The sequence below is a fragment of the Odontesthes bonariensis genome, chromosome 18 (genome assembly GCF_027942865.1).
Source record: "Odontesthes bonariensis isolate fOdoBon6 chromosome 18, fOdoBon6.hap1, whole genome shotgun sequence".
Taxonomy (NCBI): Eukaryota; Metazoa; Chordata; class Actinopteri; order Atheriniformes; family Atherinopsidae; genus Odontesthes; species Odontesthes bonariensis.
This window is the reverse complement of record NC_134523.1, coordinates 565,156-590,206: the sequence shown is the minus strand read 5'-3', so window position 1 is coordinate 590,206 and position 25,051 is coordinate 565,156. Positions and strand designations below refer to the sequence as shown.

Here is a 25,051-nt window from a genome sequence, read left to right as displayed (position 1 = left end):
GAGGAGGCTCCATCAGAGGAGCTCCATCAGAGGAGGCTCCACCAGAGGAGGCTCCATCAGAGGAGGCTCCATCAGAGGAGGCTCCATCAGAGGAGGCTCCATCAGAGGAGGCTCCACCAGAGGAGGCTCCATCAGAGGAGGCTCCATCAGAGGAGGCTCCATCAGAGGAGGCTCCATCAGAGGAGGCTCCATCAGAGGAAGCTCCATCAGAGGAGCTCCACCAGAGGAGGCTCCATCAGAGGAGGCTCCATCAGAGGAGGCTCCATCAGAGGAGGCTCCATCAGAGGAGCTCCATCAGAGGAGGCTCCATCAGAGGAGGCTCCATCAGAGGAGGCTCCATCAGAGGAAGCTCCATCAGAGGAGCTCCATCAGAGGAGCTCCATCAGAGGAGGCTCCATCAGAGGAGCTCCATCAGAGGAGCTCCATCAGAGGAGGCTCCATCAGAGGAGCTCCATCAGAGGAGCTCCATCAGAGGAGGCTCCATCAGAGGAAGCTCCATCAGAGGAGCTCCATCAGAGGAGGCTCCTCAGGCTCCTCATTTGGCTCAGAGCGCCGTCCTCACTCCTCCTCACGGTGTCGGCGATCTCCTGCCGACAGGCCGGGCACTGCTGCGCCGCGGCGCACAGCGCTTCCTCCAGCGCCGCCTCCGTGTGGCGGTCGGGGAGCGCGCCGCGCTCTCCCAGCATGCCGAGCGTGTGTTTGAGCCAGCCTTCGTCTCTGAGCAGCGCCGCCGTGGCGGCCTGAGCCCGGACGCAGCCCCCCAGCGCCTGCAGGGACAGCCGCCACAGCTCCGCTGCCTCCGCCCAGCTCGCCTCCCAGCCGGCGCTCACCTGGACCGGACCGCAGCCCGAGCCGGAGTCCAGGGCGCCGCGGAGGAACCGGAGAGCCGCAGAGAGGAAACGCCGCTGGTTCGCTTCTACCGAGCCTGGAGGGGGAGGAGCACAGTGAGCAGGTCAGTAGGTCTGACCGGGTTAAAGGAGCAGCGAAACGAAGCTCCGCCATCTTCTTTTGGGCCGCACTGCATTCTGGGGGGAATCCTTCTGTTCTCTCCTAGCTTCCTTCTGTTCTCTGCTAGCTTCCTCCTGTTCTCCGCTAGCTTCCTCCTGTTCTCTGCTAGCTTCCTCCTGTTCTCCGCTAGCTTCCTCCTGTTCTCTGCTAGCTTCCTCCTGTTCTCCGCTAGCTTCCTCCTGTTCTCTGTTAGCTTCCTTCTGTTCTCTGCTAGCTTCCTTCTGTTCTCTGCTAGCTTCCTTCTGTTCTCTGCTAGCTTCCTTCTGTTCTCTGCTAGCTTCCTTCTGTTCTCTCCTAGCTTCCTTCTGTTCTCTGCTATCTTCCTCCTGTTCTCTGCTAGCTTCCTTCTGTTCTCTGCTAGCTTCCTCCTGTTCTCTGCTAGCTTCCTCCTGTTCTCTGCTAGCTTCCTTCTGTTCTCTCCTAGCTTCCTCCTGTTCTCTGCTAGCTTCCTCCTGTTCTCTGCTAGCTTCCTCCTGTTCTCTGCTAGCTTCCTCCTGTTCTCCGCTAGCTTCCTCCTGTTCTCTGTTAGCTTCCTCCTGTTCTCCGCTAGCTTCCTTCTGTTCTCTGCTAGCTTCCTCCTGTTCTCCGCTAGCTTCCTCCTGTTCTCTGTTAGCTTCCTCCTGTTCTCTGTTAGCTTCCTCCTGTTCTCTGTTAGCTTCCTCCTGTTCTCCGCTAGCTTCCTCCTGTTCTCTGTTAGCTTCCTCCTGTTCTCTGTTAGCTTCCTTCTCAGCTAACTTCACACAAGTCACCTCAGAAGCATCCTCGATTAAAAATGGGCAGAGCAACGGGCTAAACTTTTCTCACCTGAAGGAGGAGACCTCAACCTGCCGATCATCAGCCCCAAACAGCAGTAATTGGCTGCCAGGACCAGGAGGCGGGGCTTGTTCACCAAAGCAGGAAGCGCTTCGCTCAGATGGACCTCGAGGGTTCTGAAACACGGGTCCTTCCTGGAGAACCAAACACAACTGGTTACACACCGTGACCACGAGCCGAGGGTCTCGGGGGGGGGGGAGCGGCTACCTGACTCGCTCCAGCTCGGTGACGGTGAAGTTCAGGAGGGCGGAGCACGCCGTCTCCATGCCGGGATCTCTGGCCGCCGCCGCCCCGCTCTTCTTCTTCAGGTTATTCCAGTTCTGCGTCAGGAAGTCGACCAGCAGGGCCGGCGTGTCCAGCGTGAGCAACACCTTCCGGGGAGCTTCCTCCGCCGACAGGTGGCACAGAGCCGGGAGGAGATACCTGCGGAGGGGGCGGAGCACAGGACGATGATGTCACAGCCGCCCTGGGAGCGCAGGTCATGGCTGTGTTCGAAACCGCCTACTACATACTACATACCGCCTACTACATACTGCATACCGCCTACTACATACTGCATACCGCCTACTACATACTACATACCGCCTACTACATACTACATACCGCCTACTACATACTACATACCACCTACTACATACTGCATACCGCCTACTACATACTGCATACCGCCTACTACATACTACATACCGCCTACTACATACTACATACCGCCTACTACATACTACATACCGCCTACTACATACTACATACCACCTACTACATACTGCATACCGCCTACTACATACCACCTACTACATACTGCATACCGCCTACTACATACCACCTACTACATACCACCTACTACATACTACATACCACCTACTACATACTGCATACCGCCTACTACATACCACCTACTACATACTGCATACCGCCTACTACATACCGCCTACTACATACTGCATACCGCCTACTACATACTGCATACCGCCTACTACATACTGCATACCGCCTACTACATACTGCATACCGCCTACTACATACTGCATACCACCTACTACATACTGCATACCGCCTACTACATACTGCATACCGCCTACTACATACCGCCTACTACATACTGCATACCGCCTACTACATACCGCCTACTACATACTGCATACCGCCTACTACATACCACCTACTACATACTGCATACCGCCTACTACATACCGCCTACTACATACTGCATACCGCCTACTACATACTGCATACCGCCTACTACATACCGCCTACTACATACTCCATACCGCCTACTACATACTGCATACCGCCTACTACATACTGCATACCGCCTACTACATACCGCCTACTACATACCGCCTACTACATACTGCATACCGCCTACTACATACTGCATACCGCCTACTACATACCGCCTACTACATACCGCATACTACATACTGCATACCGCCTACTACATACCGCCTACTACATACCGCCTACTACATACTGCATACCGCCTACTACATACTGCATACCGCCTACTACATACCGCCTACTACATACTGCATACCGCCTACTACATACCGCCTACTACATACTGCATACCGCCTACTACATACCGCCTACTACATACTACATACCACATACTGCATACCGCCTACTACATAGTGCATACCACCTACTACATACCGCACACTACATACCGCATACCGCCTACTACATACCACCTACTACATACTACATACCGCCTACTACATACCACCTACTACATACTGCATACCGCCTACTACATACTACATACCGCCTACTACATACTGCATATTACATACTGCATACCGCCTACTACATACTGCATACTACATACTGCATACCGCCTACTGCATACTACATACTACATACTGCATACCGCCTACTGCATACTACATACTACATACTGCATACTCATCGATCAGACAGTATGCAGAGCGTTTACCCACAATGCATTTCGCTCCTGCCCGAGCCGAAATCAGCCGGCCTGAAGCTGATTTCCCTTAAGCTCTAAACTCTGTAAACTTTAGCAACATTTGAAACATTTTCAGGAGAGAAAGTAGTCGTTTAGATCCCCAACGTGTTGAAAACCTGACAAAATACCGGCTGTTTACAATTTTGTTCCCACGAATTCGGCGCTACTAAAGCTAGCCGCAGTGAGCAACGCACTTCCTGTTATTTTCACAAAATAAAATACCCGTTGCCTTTTATCATAGGGAAAGCCATTAGGATACAATTGGTGCTTTTGTTTTGAAAACAGGAAGTGAACCTACCCTCGTTGTAGCTAGCTTGAAACTGCCGTTTTGACAGGAAATGATGATCGGTGACGTCACGTTACGTTGCATCTTGGGTAGTTTGAGTATGAGTAGTAACCTCATGATGCATACCCAACATTTAGGAGAATCTAGTATGCATCCGGGAACTTCTCGCTTACTCAAACTCGCATACTAACTCAGAAAGTTAGTATGAGTAGTAGGAGAAGTATGCGGTTTGGAACACAGCCCATGTTCCTGATGGACGCCCTTTACCTCAGAGCCCCGTCGCCCGTCCAGGCCCCTCCCTCCTCGCTGACGGACACCTTGGTCATCCAATCGGAGAGCCCCTGCTCGGAGCTCCCGCCCTGCAGGTGGCGCCGCATGTAGCCAATCAGGAACGGCAACAGAGCGGTCACTTCCTGTTTCAGACAGGAAGTCTCCTCAGCCAGCCACGAGCACAGAGAACGGAATGTGGCGAAAATGAAAGGGTCATCATAGCGACTGGCGTCCACCTGTTGGAAGAGGAAGCGGAGTGTTTTACACGTTAACGCACCCAGAGGGTCACTGAGCGCGCTCAGTGGGGTCCGTTCTATGTTTCAACCCAAAAGTCTTAACAACAGAAACAGGTTTAAGATTTTATTCTGTTTCTGATTCACCGTTTCAGGTCTCTCTGAGTTTTTGTCAGTTTTCTTTGTAACTTCTGGACGACGTTTATTCATTCATTTCCTTTGTTTAGATTCAGAGCCACTGAACAGGAAAACATCAAACTACTAAATATTTAATCTACATTCATCCTGTAAGATTTACAGGGAATATGTTGGATTTCTGTTCAGGCACCAGGAGGACCCCTTCATTGTATTAGCGAACCGTTATTCTGTCGACTAATCAGCTTCCTTCCGTTCTCCCCTAGCTTCCTTCTGTTCTCTCCTAGCTTCCTTCCGTTCTCTCCTAGCTTCCTTCCGTTCTCTCCTAGCTTCCTTCCGTTCTCTCCTAGCTTCCTTCCGTTCTCCCCTAGCTTTCTTCCGTTCTCCCCTAGCTTCCTTCTGTTCTCTGCTAGCTTCCTCCTGTTCTCTGCTAGCTTCCTTCTGTTCTCCGCTAGCTTCCTTCTGTTCTCTCCTAGCTTCCTTCTGTTCTCTCCTAGCTTCCTTCTGTTCTCTGCTAGCTTCCTTCTGTTCTCTCCTAGCTTCCTTCCGTTCTCTCCTAGCTTCCTTCTGTTCTCTGCTAGCTTCCTTCTGTTCTCTCCTAGCTTCCTTCCGTTCTCTCCTAGCTTCCTCCTGTTCTCCCCTAGCTTCCTTCCGTTCTCCCCTAGCTTCCTTCTGTTCTCCGCTAGCTTCCTTCTGTTCTCCGCTAGCTTCCTTCCGGTCTCCCCTAGCTTCCTTCTGTTCTCTCCTAGCTTCCTTCTGTTCTCTCCTAGCTTCCTTCCGTTCTCTCCTAGCTTCCTTCCGTTCTCCCCTAGCTTCCTTCCGGTCTCCCCTAGCTTCCTTCTGTTCTCCGCTAGCTTCCGCTAGCTTCCTTCTGTTCTCCGCTAGCTTCCTTCTGTTCTCCGCTAGCTTCCTTCTGTTCTCTCCTAGCTTCCTCCTGTTCTCCCCTAGCTTCCTTCCGTTCTCCCCTAGCTTCCTTCTGTTCTCCGCTAGCTTCCTTCTGTTCTCCGCTAGCTTCCTTCCGGTCTCCCCTAGCTTCCTTCTGTTCTCTCCTAGCTTCCTTCTGTTCTCTCCTAGCTTCCTTCCGTTCTCTCCTAGCTTCCTTCCGTTCTCCCCTAGCTTCCTTCCGGTCTCCCCTAGCTTCCTTCTGTTCTCCGCTAGCTTCCGCTAGCTTCCTTCTGTTCTCCGCTAGCTTCCTTCTGTTCTCCGCTAGCTTCCTTCTGTTCTCCGCTAGCTTCCTTCTGTTCTCCGCTAGCTTCCTTCTGTTCTCCGCTAGCTTCCGCTAGCTTCCTTCTGTTCTCCGCTAGCTTCCTTCTGTTCTCCGCTAGCTTCCTTCTGTTCTCCGCTAGCTTCCTTCTGTTCTCTCCTCGCTTCCTTCTGTTCTGTCATTGGGTATGAATGAGGTCATCTCACCTGCTGCAGGTGGTACATCACAGCGGAGAAGGCCTCCTCCAGCACCCCGAGGACCTGCCTGCTCTGCTGCAGGCTGAGGCCAGAGACGGGGGCCTGAGGAGCGGCGGCGGGGGCGTCTCCCACGCTGCACGCCTGCTCGATGGCAGCTTCCATGATCCGGTAACAGCCTGTAAGAGACACTCAGTCAGGAAACATCTACAGAGGTGGAGCCTCATCACCTCCACGAGGTCAAAACAACTCTGAGAGTCACACGTCGAGACCATAAACACAGAAGACAAAATAAATGAAAAACTGTCCCTTAGAGACATTAAAACACGGCCGTAACTATGACGACATGGAGGCTGTTCCCTTTGTTACTTTAAATCATCAAGGAACAAGTTTAAATTCTGAGTTTTGTAGTTCAGATCCTTAATCAAAGTCATTTTACTCCGTATTAAAATCAGCCAAAACTTCATTAAGTGGCCAGCTGGTCCAGTCCAGAGTCCAGACTAAACATGGAGAAGCAGCATTTAGCTGCTATGCTGCAAACAAGTGGAACAAACTGCCAGTGGAGATTAAACTTTCACCAAATGGAGACATTTTTAAATCCAGGTTAAAGACATTTCTGTTCTCATGTGTCTATGCATGAAATCTGCACGATATCTTTGAACTTATCTGGACTGTTGCTTGTTTTTAAATTAATTTAAATTATTTTATTTGTTTCTCTTTATATTCTTTTATGTATTTTTAATGCTTCTTCCACTCCCTGCTGCAATGCTTTTATTTTATGTGAAGCACTTTGAACTGTTTTGGACAGGAAATGTGCTACAAATAAACTTGATTTGATTTGATTAAAGAACTCCAGCAGAACTGAGATAATAATCTGGGATCCAACTTGCTCTGCCAATGTGGCTCTTGTGGAAAAAATAGTGAGTATCCCTGCTTTAAATCAACAAGGAACAAGTTTAAATTCTGAGTTTTCTCAGAATTTAGTTTCTAAATTGAGATACTTAATCAAAGTAATTTTACTCCGTATTAAATCAGCTGATTCTTCATTAAGGAACAGAAATGGTTAAAGAACTCCAGCAGAACTGAGATAATAATCTGGATCCGGGCGGTTCTACCTGTGAGCGTGTGCTGCAGCTCCGGGCTCACATCGCTCCCAGGCGGCTCCTCCAAACCCATCCTCACCTCCACACAGGCCCGGTTCACCAGCAGGCAGCAGAACTTCGGGGGTCCCACCGGCTCCCAGCCGTACAGATCCAGCAGACAGGCGCTGAGCACCAGGACCGGCCCGATCTGCCGGGGCGTCAGCTTGGACTGCAGCGTGGGCCTCAGCGCCGCCCACACCCGACCCACGGCCGCCCTCAGCTCCTCGCTCTCAGGCTCCGCCCCCGCCGGGGGCAGGAACTGCACCAGCTGGGCGCACATGGCGAGCCGGTTCTGGTCCGCGGCCCGGCAGAAGTCCGTGCAGAGCGTGAGCAGCAGGGCGAGCAGCTCAGCGGGGTGTTTGCTCCACGCTCGCTCTTTGGTCTCACAGGAGAGGAGGCGCCCCAGCAGCGCCAGCCCCCTCCGCCGGCTGAGGGTCCGGTTCTGCTGCACGGCCCGGCACAGGCCCGGCACGGCGCCCCGGCTCAGCAGCTGGTCGGGACCCCGGGGTAAGGCGCACACGGCCGTCAGCACCTGGTAGCAGTCTGCGGCCAGCGCCTCGTCCAGCCCGGGGGTCTCCTGACCCTCCGACGGGCGGTCCGACTCGGGACGACCTCCATGACCTCCATGACCTCCAGCGTCAGCTGACTGGACTTCACCTCCCGGACTGCGCCCGGCTCGGTTCGGCTGCTTCGACCCCGGATCATTCGCCAAGATGCCCAGCAGGAGGGGCACGGTGGTGAGGAGCTGGGGGTGCGACGCCATGTCGGGGTCCGTGCTCAGGGCGGCCAGCAGGGCCGTGCCCAGGGAAATGAGGTCATAGGGGGGCAGGCCCGCGTCCTCGCCGCCGCGGGTGGCGGTCACCAGGAGCCGAGCGGGAAGGTTGAGGCCCACGGCGTCGAAGATGCGCCGCAGGGTGGGTCGGTCCAGCTGGCTCGCCGGGCACAGGCGAGTGATCTGAGGGGAGAAGTTTCATTTAATTTAGTTTAACCCCTGATCCCTGATAGGGACATTTTTCTCCACTTGGGGTGTACTTTCTCCTCTAATTTCACTCTGTAGATAGTGATACTCATCATATTTGGTCCAGTTGTGCATTTTTTACTATTTTTTTGAATTTCAAACACACATCATATAAAATGCAATTTTTCATTGTGTAGAGAAAACGACTTACAAAACGACCTAAAAGCATCATATATTAATATTTTTTTCCACTTTTTTTTCATAAATCTTTTATTCCACTTCAGTTCTGATCATAACTACCAAGTTTTCAATTATTTTCAAAAAAATTAACCCTTTAGATGCCAATTTGAACTTTTTAGCCCAAATTGTAAGCCTTTAGGTGCCAGTATTTTCAAAATATGGAATGCAAAGTGGAATTATTGAGTAGGGATAATTATGGTCTGGGATATGTCAATGATCAGCAACAACATTGATTTGTAGGGATGTCTAATTTTTTTGTTATGCCTGATTTAAAAAAAAAAAAACTCCTTAATTTCTGAAAAGGTACATTTTTGTCCCCTTCTAAAATGATCCCAAAAATACCATGTTAATATTTTTTCCACTTTTTTTTTCAGAAATCTTTTCTTCCACTTCAGTTCTGATCATAACCACAAAGTTTTCAATTATTTTCAAAAAATTAACCCTTTAAATACTGGTGTATATGAGGTAAACACCAATTTCTGTTCAAACAAACACACAAAAACTGCTGTATTTTATATGTATGCAGTGCAAAGTGAAATATTCTATGGGGGGATTATTAGGTCTGGGATATGTAATTGATGAGCTACAACATCAGTTTTTACAGCTTTTTAGTTTTTCTGCAGTGGCAGATTACAGAAACGGCTCAACCTCCTTGGACCCGTTCAGTCTCATTTGGTTTAAAGCTGCAGTCTGCAGGATTTGTTGTTGTCATACGTAAAGTCCTAATTTGACCTCCGTAGTCGCAAAATACAAGAAATGCTTATTTTTTAACCGAAAAATAAAAAGTTATTCAACTTCCTGTCCCGCCCCATCAAAACACATGAGAACTCGTGCACGTCTACGTGCACGCCAGATGCGCCTACACGACTCCTCATTCATCAACTCACCTGTCATTTGCGATCATGGAAGACACAGTAAGTAGACTAGCCCGTAATGAAGTTCAATAGTCCAGATAAATAAGCGTGGGGACGAGCCTACCTTGTATCGCGCGTGCACAATCGGTGATTGACAGGCAGCAGAGCCCAGCTCGTAACCTGATTGGTTACCTTTTACCGGCCCGGTCTGCAATTTTGTAAACAAACCTGCTGGCTTTGGAGGGACCTAGCGGGACATATAGGGGACCTAGAGAACTCTTTTTTTTTGTATTGGGGTATTTAATGTACTACTTTCAGAATCCCCGGACAGTTCCAGGCATTATGCTTGAAAAAGAGTTGCAGACTGCAGCTTTAAGTCACGTGGTCTGACCCGCAGGTCGGTCTGAGCGCCCTGGAAACACCGTGTGACGTGCGTCGTGTCGTCATGACACTCACCAACAGCAGCGCGGCTAAGGTGTGACTGTCGCTTTTAGCGTGCCTGAGCGCGTGCAGACACCTGTCCAACACCTGTCTCTGGGCTTCAGTCAGACCGCCTCCATCATCCCCGGCTCCCTGCTCCTCTTCCCCGGCCGTCCCGCCGCTCCCGCCGGGTTGGACCGCGCGTCCGTCCGCCATGGTGACTCTGTTGGTTCTGAACGAGCAGAAGAACCGTTAGATCAGTTTCCACTGCGGGTTTCTGCTCTAACCAGGGGTGGAGCAGTGATTTTATATGTGGGGGGGGGGCACATGAGCGCCACATTAAGCCCATAGACACAACGCTGAAGTTGGCATCCAATTTGCGAATTAAATGGATGGGCATAAAGGGCCATTTCACTGCATTTTGATCGCCCTAAACTAAGTCCTGTATGGAAACTACAATAGTTACACTGCTCAAATCTGGATAGAATTATTCTAAAGAGGCTATAGATTCATTAAAACCTTGTTTGGGATTTGTGAAATCTTTTTCTGATTTGAAAAAATGCAGAACAGGGCCATTTTACTGCTTTTTTTGTATTCTCATCACCCTAAACTAGGTCCTGTATGGAAACTACAATAGTTAGACTGCTCAAATCTGGATGGAATTATTCTAAAGAGGCTGTAGATTCATTAAAACACATTTTATGTCGGTGCACTACGAGGGTGGGCAAACCGTTAATATAATACATCCATGGGGCAAACAGGTTTACCTTTGAAAATGTGGGGGGGTGGGCTGAAATCATCTTGCTGTAAAAGTGGGGGTGTCGAAACACCCCCATCCCCCACAGGTGCGACGCCCATGGCTCTAACAGTCAGTTAAACTCCGAATATTTAACACATCTGATACTATAAAAAAGTTCTTAGAGCAACTTACCGTGATGACAGCTCCGCTACGCACTTACACGGTGCTCCCGAGCTCCCACCGGCAGCCAACTGTCAACGTAAACCCGTCACCAACCAATGAAAACGGTCAAACAACGTCAGCGAACCAATCACAGAGCGGCTTGTTGGAGGGTGAAGACGCCATTTTAGTTTGTGTTGTGAAACATAACAGAAACGAGGCAAAGACTACAGGACTTTTTGAAAGGATTTAGTTTATTTTTTTATTTAGTAAATGGTTTATTTATTTGTCTATTTATTTTCTTTCTTTCTTTTATTTTATTTTGTCACTCCTTCGTCGACGCTCCACACCCGCAGTTACATGTAACCGTTGGTGGCGGTAATGCAACATTACGGATGCTAACCGCCAATAAATTACAAGAAGACGAAGAAGAACAGAAACGAGGCTGCGCTTCTGTCGCAGCTCAACCGACACAAATTTAATCTTTTTTTTAGTTTATTTCGAACACTTAAATTAATGAAAACGACATATTTTAATCGGGCAGACTCTCTTGTCTCATTTGACCTTAAACTGACTGCTCGACGGCAGGTGTGACGTCAGAGTGGATCAGCCGGAGGGTCGCTGCGCTGTGATTGGTTGTTATTCGGTTATTGTTTTATGATTTAACAACATTTTGCTACTTTAACAGCGGTTTTAAATCACTTAATGGATCATTTGATATGGTTTTGTTGTGAGTTCGACTGTAAAATCAAAGCACTTGACTCATTTGAACCTTTGGAAGTATTTTCTGGACATTTCCACAATAATATTTATCATATCAAGACTTTTCATGAAGGTTGGAAAAGTTATTTTGTTAGAGGGTTTCCATTCAAACCATGAAGTTATGTGGATATCTTATTCTGAAAAGGTTAAAGTTCTAATACTGTTTTTATTTGAACATTCAGTGGAAACCCAAAAGGGCCATAATTCCTCTCCCTTCATAACATTGTCAGGTTTTTAGATTTAAGCCAAAACATCTTCTCTTGTTAAACATTTTTATTCCTTTTCTCAAACTCTCACCCAGACATCTTCGATATAAACACTTCCTCTGAGCTGCACGAGCTAATGGCCGTCACCTATATAGTGTTTTATTGAATTAATTTCAATTCAATGGAACATTTTGAATGTGAAGACACCTTAATTCAGATGAAACATATCTGTTATCTAATGGTAGTGAGTAAAAACACGATTTTGGGACTTTCATCCTGTTTTATTCAGGCTTGTCCTGATTCTATGTGCCTGTTAAATATAATTAAAATGGATTTGTATTAATAATACACTCTAAACAAAGTTTATGTGAGTACAATCTTTTGAACATTATTCTATACTGTATCCAGAGGTGGGTAGAGCAGCCAAAAATTGTACTCAAGTAAAAATACTGTTACTTCAGAATAATATGACTCAAGTAAAAGTAAAAAGTCGTCATCCAAATAGTTACTTGAGTAACAGTAAAAAAGTGCTCGGTGAAAAAACTACTCAAGTACTGAGTAACTGTTGAGTAACGTCTGATTTATTTGTTAACACAAGCATTCAATCAGACAGACAAAAATACTAAATAATCATCTTTAGGCCAATTAGAGTTCATCCAATTGATAAAATAAATTAAATAGAATTCATTAATTACAAAATAGCTTAAATTAAAAATAATCCAGGTAAATTCAAGAACTTCAATAAAAAATAAAGGAGACTTAGGAAATGTTTAAAACATATGTAACCCATATGTAACCTAAAAAACAAACATTCACCTATCCATGGGGGAAAACGAGTTTAGGAAACTTAGCGCTACATGTTTCCTCAAGTTAGATGCTGAGTTTCTGCTGAAATGTGCGTTTGTTTTGGTTGCCACAGAAGACACATAATGTAGCTGCTGTTTCTCACTCTTTGTAAGGTAAACATGCTTTCAGTATGAGGCCTCGTCTGCGTCTTCATTTCCCACCGTTGGTTCTGACATTTTTCATCTGTTTCTTTGTTTGTTTGCTACGACTGCTAATGCTAAAGCTAACCCGTCCCGCCGCTGAGATCGAGTACGGTCACGTGACCAGACTGCACGGCTGCGTCTGATTGGTGGAACACAGTCAGGTGGTAGAGCCTTTGGCGGAAGTCTCTCTCTCTGTCAGAATAAAACATTAAAATGAGGCGTACGCGGGGGGATAAAAATAATGAGGCGTAGAATACCAAAGAGGTAAGAAGAAAAGTAACCAGCTCATTGTAGCCTAATGTAGCGGAGTAAGAGGACAGTTTCTGCTGCACACATCTACTCAAGGAAAAGTAAAAAGTATAGAGATTTAAAACTACTCCTAGAAGTATAATGTAACTCGTTACTACCCACCTCTGTTAATAACGTGTAAGAAAGCCCTTCTTTAAGCTAGAACTGCTCATTATTCAAGCATACGGAGCCCCTAAAGGGATATATTTTTTTTTTCAAAAGTTTTTTTCCCACGTCAGTGAACCGTAAGTAAAACAGACACAGCGATGGAGGAGCCTACCCATCATCCGTAGACTTATGTCAAAGCCATGTCTACGTGCAAGAACGGATTTGATGTCTTTATATGTTAGGCCAATACTAAAATAGAAATCAGTAAACTTCTCCCACGGATGATGGGTAGGCTCCTCCATCGCTGTGTCTGTTTTACTTCCGGTTTACTGACGTGGGAAAAAACTTTTGCGAGATCTTGTAAAAAAAAAAATCCCTCCATGTCCCTTTAGGGGCTCCGTACAAGTAAAAGTAAAAAGTATAGAGATTTAAAACTACTCCTAGAAGTATAATGTTTTCAAAAACTTACTCAAGTAAATGTAACTCGTTACTTTCCACCTCTGACTGTATCAGCTGGTTATTATGAAAGCAAATTAATTATGACACCTTTGGCTTTCCATACAGGGAGTTACAGAAAGTGCCAAAAACAAAGATACAAAAAACCCAAACAGCCAATCACAGCAGAGCAGATCGTCCCTCTCTCCAGCTGATCCAATCTATGACCAACCCGTCGACAGGTGGCGCAGACCGGAAGTCACCGCGTTTAACGTTCACTGTTTTCAGTTAAATTAAGAGGCTGAAATAGACTTTCTGTAGTCTATAATGCCAAAGAGGAAACTCTGGAGAGGAGATAATAGAAGTAGGAAGGATGAGTTAAATGAAATGGGAAAAGGCAGAAAAGAGGTAAAAAGAAAGAAAAAAGAGAAAATGAGATTTGATAAAGACAAGAAGAGGGGATGAACCAAAACATGAACATTGGAAAAGGAAGAATTAAGGAATATGAGGAAGAAAATAAGGAAAAAAGAGAAAAGACCAAAGTGTGACAGAAAGGCAGAAACAAGTGAATGAAAAGAAAAGATAGAAGAAAAGAATGGGAGAGGGAATGGAGCACAAAACTGTACTTAAAAGATGAAGAATTAGCAGGAAAATATCTCTGCTTCTGTTCTCATTTAACAGTTTTTATGGTAACAGTTTATTTAATAAAAGTATAAATAACTTCTGCTGTTTTGCTCCTAAAAGCACTTTCAGGTGCTTTATTTTGAAAATCCGGCCACCGGAAGCTGCATTCCTAAGCTTTAGGTTTGACAGGCAGGATCTCTCTCACTCATCAGCTGGACGACTGACAGCGGCACTGACCCGTTTTACCGTCCGGAGGACAACAACAGCGACCGGACCGCCCGGACCGCCCGGCCCCGGGACCTGAGCGTCACTGCCCGGCCTCAGAACCCGCGGACAGAGGCTGCTGGGACGCACCGGATGAGCCGTGTTCCTGGGGAAATGTCAGCAGCTGTTAGCATCAAGGCGCCTTAACGCGGGTGATCCCGGATTAAACAGGTGAGACACCTCCGCCGGCTGGGTGTTGGTGGGATCCGGCGGCCGCCGCTGGCCGCGGATCCGCTCTGAGGTGATGGACCGGCGGGCTGCGCAGGCGGAAGCTGTCGGCCTGTGTGCGGACATCTGACAGCTGGAAGCGTCCCGTAACCCTCACTGTTGTTTACACATGTCACATGCACAGTGCGCGAGCCCACCATTTTGTTTGAAATGTCTCGCGCACTCGTGTCAATCATCGATACAGCCGGTTCACCTGTCAGTCAGTCCGTGACTTCCGTTGGGTTTTATGTTTGTGTTGCTTTATCTAACCTGGTCGGTGTGTTTGGGTCCTGGTTTCTGTTCTAGAACCCGGCCTATGTTTCTAGAACCCGGCCTGTGTTCCTAGAACCCGGCCTGTGTTCCTAGAACCTGGCCTGTGTTCCTAGAACCTGGCCTGTGTTACTAGAACCTGGCCTGTGTTACTAGAACCCGGCCTGTGTTCCTAGAACCCGGCCTGTGTTACTAGAACCTGGCCTGTGTTCCTAGAACCTGGCCTGTGTTCCTAGAACCTGGCCTGTGTTCCTAGAACCTGGCCTGTGTTACTAGAACCTGGCCTGTGTTACTAACCTGGCCTGTGTTACTAGAACCTGGCCTGTGTTACTAACCTGGCCTGTGTTACTAACCTGGCCTGTGTTACTAACCTGGCCTGTGTTACTAGAACCCGGCCTGTGTTTGTAGAACCTGGCCTGTGTTTCTAGAACCAAGCCTGTGTTTCTAGAACCTGGCCTGTGTTTCTAGAACCCGGCCTGTGTTACTAGAACCCGGCCTATGTTTCTTTTCTAGAACCCGGCCTATGTTTCTAGAACCAAGCCTGTGTTTCTAGAACCAGGCCTGTGTTTCTAGAACCAAGCCAGTGTTTCTAGAACCCGGCCTATGTTTCTAGAACCAAGCCTGTGTTTCTAGAACCAGGCCTGTGTTTCTAGAACCAAGCCTATGTTTCTAGAACCCGGCCTATGTTTCTAGAACCAAGCCTGTGTTTCTAGAACCAGGCCTGTGTTTCTAGAACCCGGCCTATGTTTCTAGAACCTGGCCTATGTTTCTTTTCTAGAACCCGGCTTATGTTTCTAGAACCAAGCCTGTGTTTCTAGAACCCGGCTTATGTTTCTAGAACCAAGCCTGTGTTTCTAGAACCAGGCCTGTGTTTCTAGAACCCGGCCTATGTTTCTAGAACCCGACCTGTGTTTCTAGAACCTGGCCTGTGTTACTAGAACCCGGCCTGTGTTTGTAGAACCTGGCCTATGTTTCTAGAACCCAGCCTGTGTTTCTAGAACCTGGCCTGTGTTTCTAGAACCCGTCCTATGTTTCTAGAACCCGGCCTGTGTTACTAGAACCCGGCCTATGTTTCTTTTCCAGAACCCGGCCTATGTTTCTAGAACCAAGCCTGTGTTTCTAGAACCAGGCCTGTTTCTAGAACCAAGCCTGTGTTTCTAGAACCTGGCCTGTGTTTCTAGAACCCGGCCTGTGTTACTAGAACCCGGCCTATGTTTCTTTTCTAGAACCCGGCCTATGTTTCTAGAACCAAGCCTGTGTTTCTAGAACCCGGCCTGTGTTTCTAGAACCTGGCCTATGTTTCTTTTCTAGAACCCGGCCTATGTTTCTAGAACCAGGCCTGTGTTTCTAGAACCAAGCCTGGAACCTGGCCTGTGTTTCTAGAACCTGGCCTATGTTTCTTTTCTAGAACCCGGCCTATGTTTCTAGAGCCAAGCCTGTGTTTCTAGAACCTGGCCTATGTTTTCTAGAACCCGGCCTGTGTTTCTAGAACCCGGCCTGTGTTTCTAGAACCAAGCCTGTGTTTCTAGAACCCGCCCTGTGTTTCTAGAACCTGGCCTATGTTTCTTTTCTAGAACCCGGCCTATGTTTCTAGAACCAAGCCTGTGTTTCTAGAACCCGGCCTGTGTTTCTAGAACCAAGCCTGTGTTTCTAGAACCCGGCCTATGTTTCTAGAACCCGGCCTGTGTTTCTAGAACCCGGCCTGTGTTTGTAGAACCAAGCCTGTGTTTCTAGAACTTGGCCTGTGTTTCTAGAACCCGTCCTGTGTTTCTAGAACCCGGCCTGTGTTACTAGAACCCGGCCTATGTTTCTTTTCTAGAACCAGGCCTGTGTTTCTAGAACCGAGCCTGTGTTTCTAGAACCTGGCCTCTGTTTCTAGAACCCGGCCTGTGTTTCTAGAATCTGGCCTATGTTTCTAGAACCTGGCCTGTGTTACTAGAACCCGGCCTATGTTTCTTTTCTAGAACCAAGCCTGTGTTTCTAGAACCTGGCCTGTGTGTCTTTTCTAGAACCCGGCCTGTGTTTCTAGAACCTGACCTGTGTTTCTTTTCTAGAACCTGGCCTGTGTTTCTAGAACCTGACCTGTGTTTCTTTTCTAGAACCCGCCAACCCGGCCTATGTTTCTGGAACCCGGCCTGTGTTACTAGAACCAAGCCTGTGTTTCTAGAACCTGGCCTGTGTTTCTAGAACCTGGCCTGTGTTTCTAGAACCCGGCCTGTGTTACTAGAACCTTACCTGTGTTTCTTTTCTAGAACCCGGCCTATGTTTCTAGAACCTGGCCTGTGTTTCTAGAACCTGACCTGTGTTTCTAGAACCCGGTCTGTGTTTCTAGAGCCCGGCCTGTGTTTCTAGAGCCCTGCCTGTGTTTCTAGAACCCGGCCTGTGTTTTTAGAACCCGGCCTATGTTTCTAGAACCGGCCTGTGTTTCTAGAACCCGGCCTGTGTTTCTAGAGCCCGGCCTGTGTTTCTAGAACCTGGCCTGTGTTTCTAGAACCCGGCCTGTGTTTCTAGAACCTGGCCTGTGTTTCTAGAAACTAGCCTATGTTTCTAGAAACTGGCCTATGTTTCTGGAACCCGGCCTGTGTTTCTAGAACCCGGCCTGTGTTTCTAGAACCTGGTCTGTGTTTCTAGAACCCGGCCTGTGTTTCTAGAGCCCGGCCTGTGTTTCTAGAGCCCCGGCCTGTGTTTCTAGAGCCCGGCCTGTGTTTCTAGAACCCGGCCTGTGTTTCTAGAACCCGGCCTGTGTTACTAGAACCTTACCTGTGTTTCTTTTCTAGAACCCGGCCTATGTTTCTAGAACCTGGCCTGTGTTTCTAGAACCTGACCTGTGTTTCTAGAACCCGGTCTGTGTTTCTAGAGCCCGGCCTGTGTTTCTAGAGCCCTGCCTGTGTTTCTAGAACCCGGCCTGTGTTTTTAGAACCCGGCCTATGTTTCTAGAACCTGGTCTGTGTTTCTAGAACCCGGCCTGTGTTTCTAGAGCCCGGCCTGTGTTTCTAGAGCCCCGGCCTGTGTTTCTAGAGCCCGGCCTGTGTTTCTAGAACCCGGCCTGTGTTTCTAGAACCCGGCCTGTGTTACTAGAACCTTACCTGTGTTTCTTTTCTAGAACCCGGCCTATGTTTCTAGAACCTGGCCTGTGTTTCTAGAACCTGACCTGTGTTTCTAGAACCCGGTCTGTGTTTCTAGAGCCCGGCCTGTGTTTCTAGAACCCGGCCTGTGTTTTTAGAACCCGGCCTATGTTTCTAGAACCTGGTCTGTGTTTCTAGAACCCGGCCTGTGTTTCTAGAGCCCGGCCTGTGTTTCTAGAACCTGGCCTGTGTTTCTAGAACCCGGCCTGTGTTTCTAGAACCTGGCCTGTGTTTCTAGAAACTGGCCTGTGTTTCTGGAACCCGGCCTGTGTTTCTAGAACCCGGCCTGTGTTTCTAGAACCTGCTCTGTGTTTCTAGAACCCGGCCTGTGTTTCTAGAGCCCGGCCTATGTTTCTAGAGCCCCGGCCTGTGTTTCTAGAGCCCGGCCTGTGTTTCTAGAACCCGGCCTGTGTTTCTAGAACCTGGCCTGTGTTTCTAGAACCCGGCCTGTGTTTCTAGAACCTGGCCTGTGTTTCTAGAACCCGGCCTGTGTTTCTAGAGCCCGGCCTGTGTTTCTAGAGCCCCGGCCTGTGTTTCTAGAGCCCGGCCTGTGTTTCTAGAACCCGGCCTGTGTTTCTAGAACCTGGCCTTTGTTCCTGGAACCCGGCCTGTGTTTCTAGAACCTGGCCTGTGTTTCTGGAACCCGGCCTGTGTTACTAGAACCTAGCCTGTGTTTCTAGAACCAACCCTATGTTTCTAGGGGCAGGGATGCCCCAAGGCTCAGTACTGGGGCTTCTTCTCTTCTCCTTCAGGAAAGGAGGGGCAGGGGTAACTTCTCTCTCGGGAAAGGAGGGGCAGGGGTAACTTCAGGAAAATGTGACTTTTTATCGAATGAGAACAGAAACTTGGAGGCAGATAAAACTTCAGCGAAAGAAACTGTAAATAAACACAATAAATCAGAAAAACAACAACAAAGATGAAGATTAAAATGCAGTAAAGTCTCCGCTGTGAGGAACCTGTTTTCACATTTTATCTTCTATATTCTTCTGTTTCAGTTCAATCTTGTTTGATTAGATTTTTTCCGCTTTAATAAAAAGTTTCTGATTTGTTTCATAAAGACACTTCAGTTAAAGCAGCTTCATTCCTTTCTGCAGCATCCAGAAGAACCTGGGGAGGAGGTGTTACTGCAGAGAGCTTCAGAGGAAACTCAGGCTGGACGTCTTGAGAGGAGGAACAGCCACAGAGTCCTGTTAGAGAAGCTGTTATCAGCCCAGAAGATGCAGCACAGGGACTGAGATCTGGATCCTGTTTACCTGCAGCTGCTCAGCTGGGAGGAAAACTCGGGCTCAGCTGATTGGACAGGTTAGTGGATCAGAACATCTGAACAATTGAACCAGAACATCCTGATTCCTGCAAAGTGTTCGACGTGTTTCCTTTAAGAGCTTTCTCCACTCTGCTGTAAGAACTCTGTCATCAATGCTCTGATTCAGCCTCATTTCTGTTCCTGTGACCTTTAAAGTGTCCTGATCAGCAGTTCTGCAGCTTCCTGAAGCTCTCAGAGTTTCTCTTTGGACATTTTCTGCTTCTTCCCTCATCTTCAGTCCAGTCCTTGTACCTGAGCATCTTCAGAGGAATGTGTTTTTTCTTTGTTCAGCCACTTAACTCTGAGCTGTGAACCATTCAGGCAGGAAAAAGGCTCCTAACTCAAGGGATGAACCAGTGTTGTGTCCACATTTTAAACTGGATCTTTAGGCACTTTGTTCCCAGCAGCCTGTCACAGAGACACATCATTTGTTCCCATTTCTTTAGCTGCATCTGTGAAAAACAGCTTCATAGTTTCAACTTTTTTCTACATTTACGTTAAAACTGCTTTCAGTTACCAAAAGAGTCAAATTAATATAAGAAATTCAGTTTTTAAAAAATCCTAATCCCAAAATAATGAATGTTATCATGTCTAAAAGTAGAAAAACAACAGACAATAATAAGAATTATATGTTATTCAACATCAAGAAAAAGTAAATAAGATTCCATTTAAAGCTTAAAAAAGGAATATAAGATATAATCTAATGACTAATTATGGAACAATGAATATAAATGAAATGATTAAACTGCTTTATGCCACCAGAAATGAATAATCTAGAAGCTCTTTGTGGGTTTTAGACTGGAATTAAGATTTGTTCCCATTTCTTTAGCTGCATGTGTGAAAAACAGCAAAGATAACACAGTGTGACAGACAGAAAACAGGATTTCTGCAGCAACAAGGTGATTCCCAAAGAGCTGTTAGCTGGAAACTTGGCATATCTCAGCATGGTGTGCAGCGTGTCCTTAAAACATTTGAGGAAACTGGACAAGTGGAGGACAGAAGAAGAAGTGTCAGGCCTAAAGAACTATCTCCAGCAGATGAGCAGGATCTGAAAGTGATGTCCTTTGGTCAGCTGATTATCTGATGTCTTTACACCATAAAACTGGACTCATAAACAGACTCAGACAAGTTCCATCACATCGTGAACACGGATCGTTTTCACTGTTTCTGCATCTAAAAGTCAGAAAGAAGGAGCAGTTTCTCTTCTCTGTGATGTTTCACTTTTAAACGCTGTCGTGCTGTTGCACTGATGATGCAGCTGAGGTCAGAATTATATTTATTTATTTATTAACAGGTAAATGAGTTTGTTTCTCGTCTCCAGGTTGGTGTCGGACCTGTGAAGCCTCCTGAGGCGGCCATGTTGGATCTGTTTCTCAGAGTGCTGGTGTTGATTCGTCCTCAGCCGTCACCCCACAGCACCTCGCTGCCCACCTAACTCCCCCCCGCGTCTCCTTCCACCACCTGACCAGGACGCAGGTGATGTCATCAGCTGCAGTTCGCCTGGCTCTGCAGATGTTAAAGCAGATGTTAAAGCAGATGTTAAAGCACTTTATCAGAACAGCTGTGTTACTTATTAAGATGTTAGAATAAAAGGTCCAGATCCATCTGATGGCTGTTGGTCAGCATCTGTCTGCAGCTGGACAGATGTTGCTCTGAGGGGTCAGCAGCTGGACAGATATTGCTCTGAGAGGTCAGCAGCTGGACAGATGTTGCTCTGAGAGGTCAGCAGCTGGACAGATGTTGCTCTGAGAGGTCAGCAGCTGGACAGATGTTGTTCTGAGGGGTCAGCAGCTGGACAGATGTTGCTCTGAGGGGTCAGCAGCTGGACAGATGTTGCTCTGAGAGGTCAGCAGCTGGACAGATGTTGCTCTGAGGGGTCAGCAGCTGGACAGATATTGCTCTGAGAGGTCAGCAGCTGGACAGATGTTGCTCTGAGAGGTCAGCAGCTGGACAGATGTTGTTCTGAGGGGTCAGCAGCTGGACAGATGTTGCTCTGAGGGGTCAGCAGCTGGACAGATGTTGCTCTGAGAGGTCAGCCTCTCTGTAAATGCAGGAATGAAGCAGCAGTAACTGGGTCTGTTCCTCTCCGCAGGTTCTGGATCCTCCTGTAAAATGTCCTCTGCACATCAGAAGCTGCTCACCTGGAGCTCACCTCTCCTGTGGCTCCTCCCACTGACCTACCTCTGGCTCCTGGCTCCGCCCACAGGTAACACAAAGCAAACTGTCCTGATAAGAAGAAGCTGTGATTGCTCAGGGTGGGACGCCATCCTTCAGCCTGAAGCTCGGCCCAGGGCGACGCCGGACAATGGCGCTCTGTTCGGGCGCAGTGTGTGTGTGTGTGTGTGTGTGTGTGTGTGTGTGTGTGTGCATGTGTGAGCGTGCATGTGTGAGCGTGCACGTGCCTTTTCTCAGGCTAACTGAGCCTCTTTGTGCACTCTCATGCAGAGCTGCACTGAGGCACCGGCCTGTTTACGTGTTGACAGACGGGAAACTCCAGTCGGTTCTCTTTGTTTTCTCTGCTCAGCAGAACCAGAACCTCTCAGAGATAACGGGTTCTTTCTGAGCGCGCTCACATCTAACCGCGTTACCTGCCAGCTGCTGATGTGCAGCAGCACAGAGATCTGAGGTTCTGAGGCTCTGAGCCGGGACCAGAATCAGGAGGGAACCGGCTCCATCTCAGAGCAATTCAAAGTGAAACTTTATTTATCCTGTGATGCACAGACGGACTCATCTGTGTCCAAAGGGCTGGTTCTCCGGTTATTTTCACAAAATAAAATACCCGTTGCCTTTTATCATAGGGAAAGCCATTACCATACAATTGGTGCTTTTGTTTTGAAAACAGGAAGTGAACCTACCCTCGTTGTAGCTAGCTTGAAACTGCCGTTTTGACAGGAAATGTCGATCGGCGACGTCACGTTACGTTGCATCTTGGGTAGTTTGAGTATGAGTAGTAACCTCATGATGCATACCCAACATTTAGGAGAATCTAGTATGCATCCGGGAACTTCTGCTTACTCAAACTCGCATACTAACTCAGAAAGTTAGTAGGAGAAGTATGCGGTTTGGAACACAGTCACAGAACCTCCCTTCTCTCTGTCCTACTCCAGGTGTGGCGGCCGGTCTGTGCCGGGTCACCGGCGGCGTGCTGGGGATCCACTGGAGCGGCACCATCAGCCTGGGCTGGTACCCTCTGGCGGCGGGGCGAGGCGGGGCCACGTGCTGGGAGTCCTGCTGCCTGGAGCCGAGCTGCGGGGCCGTGTGGAGCCTGGGGGGCCGCTGCGTGCTGCTCAGCTGCTCCCAGAGAGGAGGCTGCCCCGTGGCCGCGCTGCCGCAGCCTCACCAGGAGTCCCTGGGCCTCCTGCAGCTGCTGTCCAAGGTACCAGCAGCCGTACCGCCGCAGCCGGGCGCCACCTTAACCTGTCGGGGAGCTGATCCCAGTTCTGTTTGTTTCCTCTGAAGGGTCCCGTCAGGAAGAAGCGCAGGAATCCTCGCCGCGCCCCGAAAGCAGGAAGCCACAGAACCCACACGGGAAACCTCACCAACACGGTAACAACACACGGTTTTTATTTTGAGATGCAAACTGACCTGAGGATGTGTGGAAAAAGTCTGAACAACCCTTAAATGTTTCGTTCTTTACCAACAAATATCAGACCATAGGGCTGGGCGATTTGGCCTTAAAATAAAATCTCCATTTTTGTTTTTCTAACTAATGGACGATTTTCGCTTTAAACCTCGATTTATTTTCTCTAAACAAACCAGACCAAGGCAAAAATTTAAATACATATTTTCTTTATTGACACAAATGAGATTACCAAGTAGTCTCGGCCTATGTGAACAAATCAGTTCAAGAATAAAAAACAACAAATGAAATAAAAACGGCACCATTTGGCTGTCATTAATGTGCAAAAATTTCAAACTGAAAAAAAAAATCTCTTGTTGGCCATCCCTGAAAAAAGTGGTTCGGCCGGACCGTAGGTCAGTGGTGGCGGAATAATAAACTATGTTTACTATGACTGTAGCTCTTGTTTTGTTCTATAAATTAATGCAACTGTGGCGAAATGCTGTTGATACTTCAGGTCCATCGTTTGCAGCATCTTAATGAACCCGTTTTTTTGCTACGGTGTAGATGAGGACCATATCTGTTGCTATGTTGTTTTTTTTTAAACATTTTTTATTATGATTTTTCATTGATTTTAAACCTTGACATTTAAACATGAACATTATATCCCCATCTGGCAATAATAATAATAAAAATAAATAAACAAATAAACATAGAATAAAACAAACAAAATGATACTAATGTAGATAAATAATAATTAATAAAAGAAAATTACCTTCCAATAGAGTCACAGCAGTGCACAAATTCCAGAACTTATACAGTTTAATCACAATTCAGGGTTGTGAGTTTCCAGAAAGTCTCCACAAGTGAGAAAAAATCTTTTTCTTTTTTACAATACATGTTAGTCTCTCCAAAGCGAGACAGGAATATCTGTTGCTATGTAATAATATGTAATAAGTCACAGATCTGTGATGGCCTGCCACCGGGGCCCTTTCTGGTCATAAGGAATGGCTGTTGCCATGGTTACCTGCTGTTTTTGCAGGCACTTTGGTGGCTACGGAGTCCCTTAAAGCAAAACAAATAAAAGTCTAGAAATGTTTTTAAATCCCCATTTTTTCGGTTCAGCCATTTCAAAAACCGTAGAGAAAAAAAAAATTGCGGTTTAATATTTAAACCGAAAAAATCGTCCAGCCCTATCAGCACATAATAGATAATATAACCAACCAGGATTCTCTCTCCTGAGAAATGTGATGTCATTTCCTGTTAAAGTTCTGACCCCCTCTGTCCGTCTGTTTGAGTCCATTTTTAATCGCCTCACAGCATCTGAGCAGCTTCAGGGTTCTGGTTCTGACCGGGTCGGTCCAGTTCACGTTTTACAAACACCTTCTGTCAGAGTTAAAAGGACTTTTCCACATGTTCTGTCAGGAAAGAATCAGGTTCTCACATCTGGAGTCCTGCTGCACATCTGCTCCTTGTGTTCTTTGTGGTTCTGGATTCAAACATTCTCATTCCGACCGTCTGCAGGAAAGCTCCAAACAGGAAGTGCGTCCCCCGTCCTCCGCGGCGCCCAGCAGCGCCGCCGCTCTGCTCCAGACGGCCCAGAGGAACCTGTCGGCCAACGGGAGCTCAGACGCTGACGCCGCTCCGTCACAGAACCCAACGGCCGCCGGCGCCGTGGATCCCACCCAGTCTTCCAACAGCAGTGATGTCATCACCCCGACAGACGCCGCCGTCGCCACGACGACTCCTGCTCAGGCCGGTGAGTCAGTCACCTGGTGTGTGCTGAGCTTCTCCAAACAGGAATAACTTGTAGTCACTTCCTCCTCCCTGAAGGATCTCACATCTTTTTGAGATCAGCATGTCGATCCCGCATCGGACGGCCCTTTGCTGCGTGTTGTTCCCCCTCTCTCTGCCCCCTGCTTCCTGTCTCTCTAAAACTGTCCTATCCATTAAAGGGACAGTTCGCCTCTTTTGACATGAAGCTGTGTAACATCCCATATCAGCAACATCATTTCTGAACATCTTCTTACCCCCTGCTGCGTCCTGTGAGCAGAGTTCCAGCCTCGTTTTGGTGTTGATGAAGGTAGTCCGGCTAGTTGGCTGGGGTTTAAAAACTAAAGCGTTTTGCTTCTCAGAACAATATGCGTTCAACAGAGTAATACATTTGCATCACAGAATGGTTCTCCAGGAAAAAGTCAGAGCTCACAATCTCTTGGCGCTATTTTCTCTCCCTTCGTAACACTGCCTGCTGCCGCCTGCCGACAGCCGCGCCTGTTACGGTGTTTGCTGC

The 25,051-nt window shown here is 47.7% G+C and overlaps 2 protein-coding genes across 3 annotated transcripts in view; one reads left to right on the top strand and one right to left on the bottom strand.

The window, feature by feature from the left end:
• Nucleotides 1-45: 45 nt before the first annotated feature.
• Nucleotides 46-10,751, bottom strand: ncdn (neurochondrin). 2 transcript variants are annotated; one of them, XM_075449613.1, is made up of 9 exons: nt 10,655-10,751; nt 9,760-9,955; nt 7,225-8,206; nt 6,122-6,288; nt 4,341-4,579; nt 2,029-2,244; nt 1,813-1,955; nt 508-925; nt 46-318 (listed from the first exon to the last, which is right to left on the bottom strand). In XM_075449613.1, the coding sequence occupies exons 2-8, from the start codon at nt 9,937-9,939 to the stop codon at nt 513-515; spliced, it is 2,340 nt and encodes a 779-aa protein (XP_075305728.1). In that variant the 5' UTR covers nt 9,940-9,955; nt 10,655-10,751; the 3' UTR covers nt 46-318; nt 508-512. The 2 variants fall into 2 exon arrangements, with proteins under 2 accessions (XP_075305728.1, XP_075305727.1); XM_075449612.1 differs by lacking the exon at nt 46-318 and having other exon boundaries at nt 442-925.
• Nucleotides 10,752-14,177: 3,426 nt separating this feature from the next.
• kiaa0319l (KIAA0319-like ortholog) overlaps nt 14,178-25,051 on the top strand; it is a 37,626-nt gene continuing 26,752 nt past the window's right edge. The window contains exons 1-7 of the mRNA XM_075449328.1: nt 14,178-14,468; nt 18,994-19,201; nt 20,524-20,678; nt 21,295-21,408; nt 22,310-22,578; nt 22,662-22,748; nt 24,286-24,520. Coding sequence (XP_075305443.1) covers nt 21,315-21,408; nt 22,310-22,578; nt 22,662-22,748; nt 24,286-24,520 — 685 coding nt within the window. The 5' untranslated portion in view covers nt 14,178-14,468; nt 18,994-19,201; nt 20,524-20,678; nt 21,295-21,314. The remainder of the gene's footprint in view (nt 14,469-18,993; nt 19,202-20,523; nt 20,679-21,294; nt 21,409-22,309; nt 22,579-22,661; nt 22,749-24,285; nt 24,521-25,051) is intronic.

Excerpts from the sequence above, each read along its gene's own strand:
- ncdn (XM_075449613.1), bottom strand. The coding sequence starts at position 9,939 with ATGGCGGACGGACGCGCGGTCCAACCCGGCGGGAGCGGCGGGACGGCC. Across the intron at positions 6,289-7,224 it reads GCTGCAGCACACGCTCACAG|GCTGTTACCGGATCATGGAA; the intron begins GTAGAACCGCCC and ends TGTCTCTTACAG. Across the intron at positions 1,956-2,028 it reads ACCGAGCTGGAGCGAGTCAG|GAAGGACCCGTGTTTCAGAA; the intron begins GTAGCCGCTCCC and ends TTGGTTCTCCAG.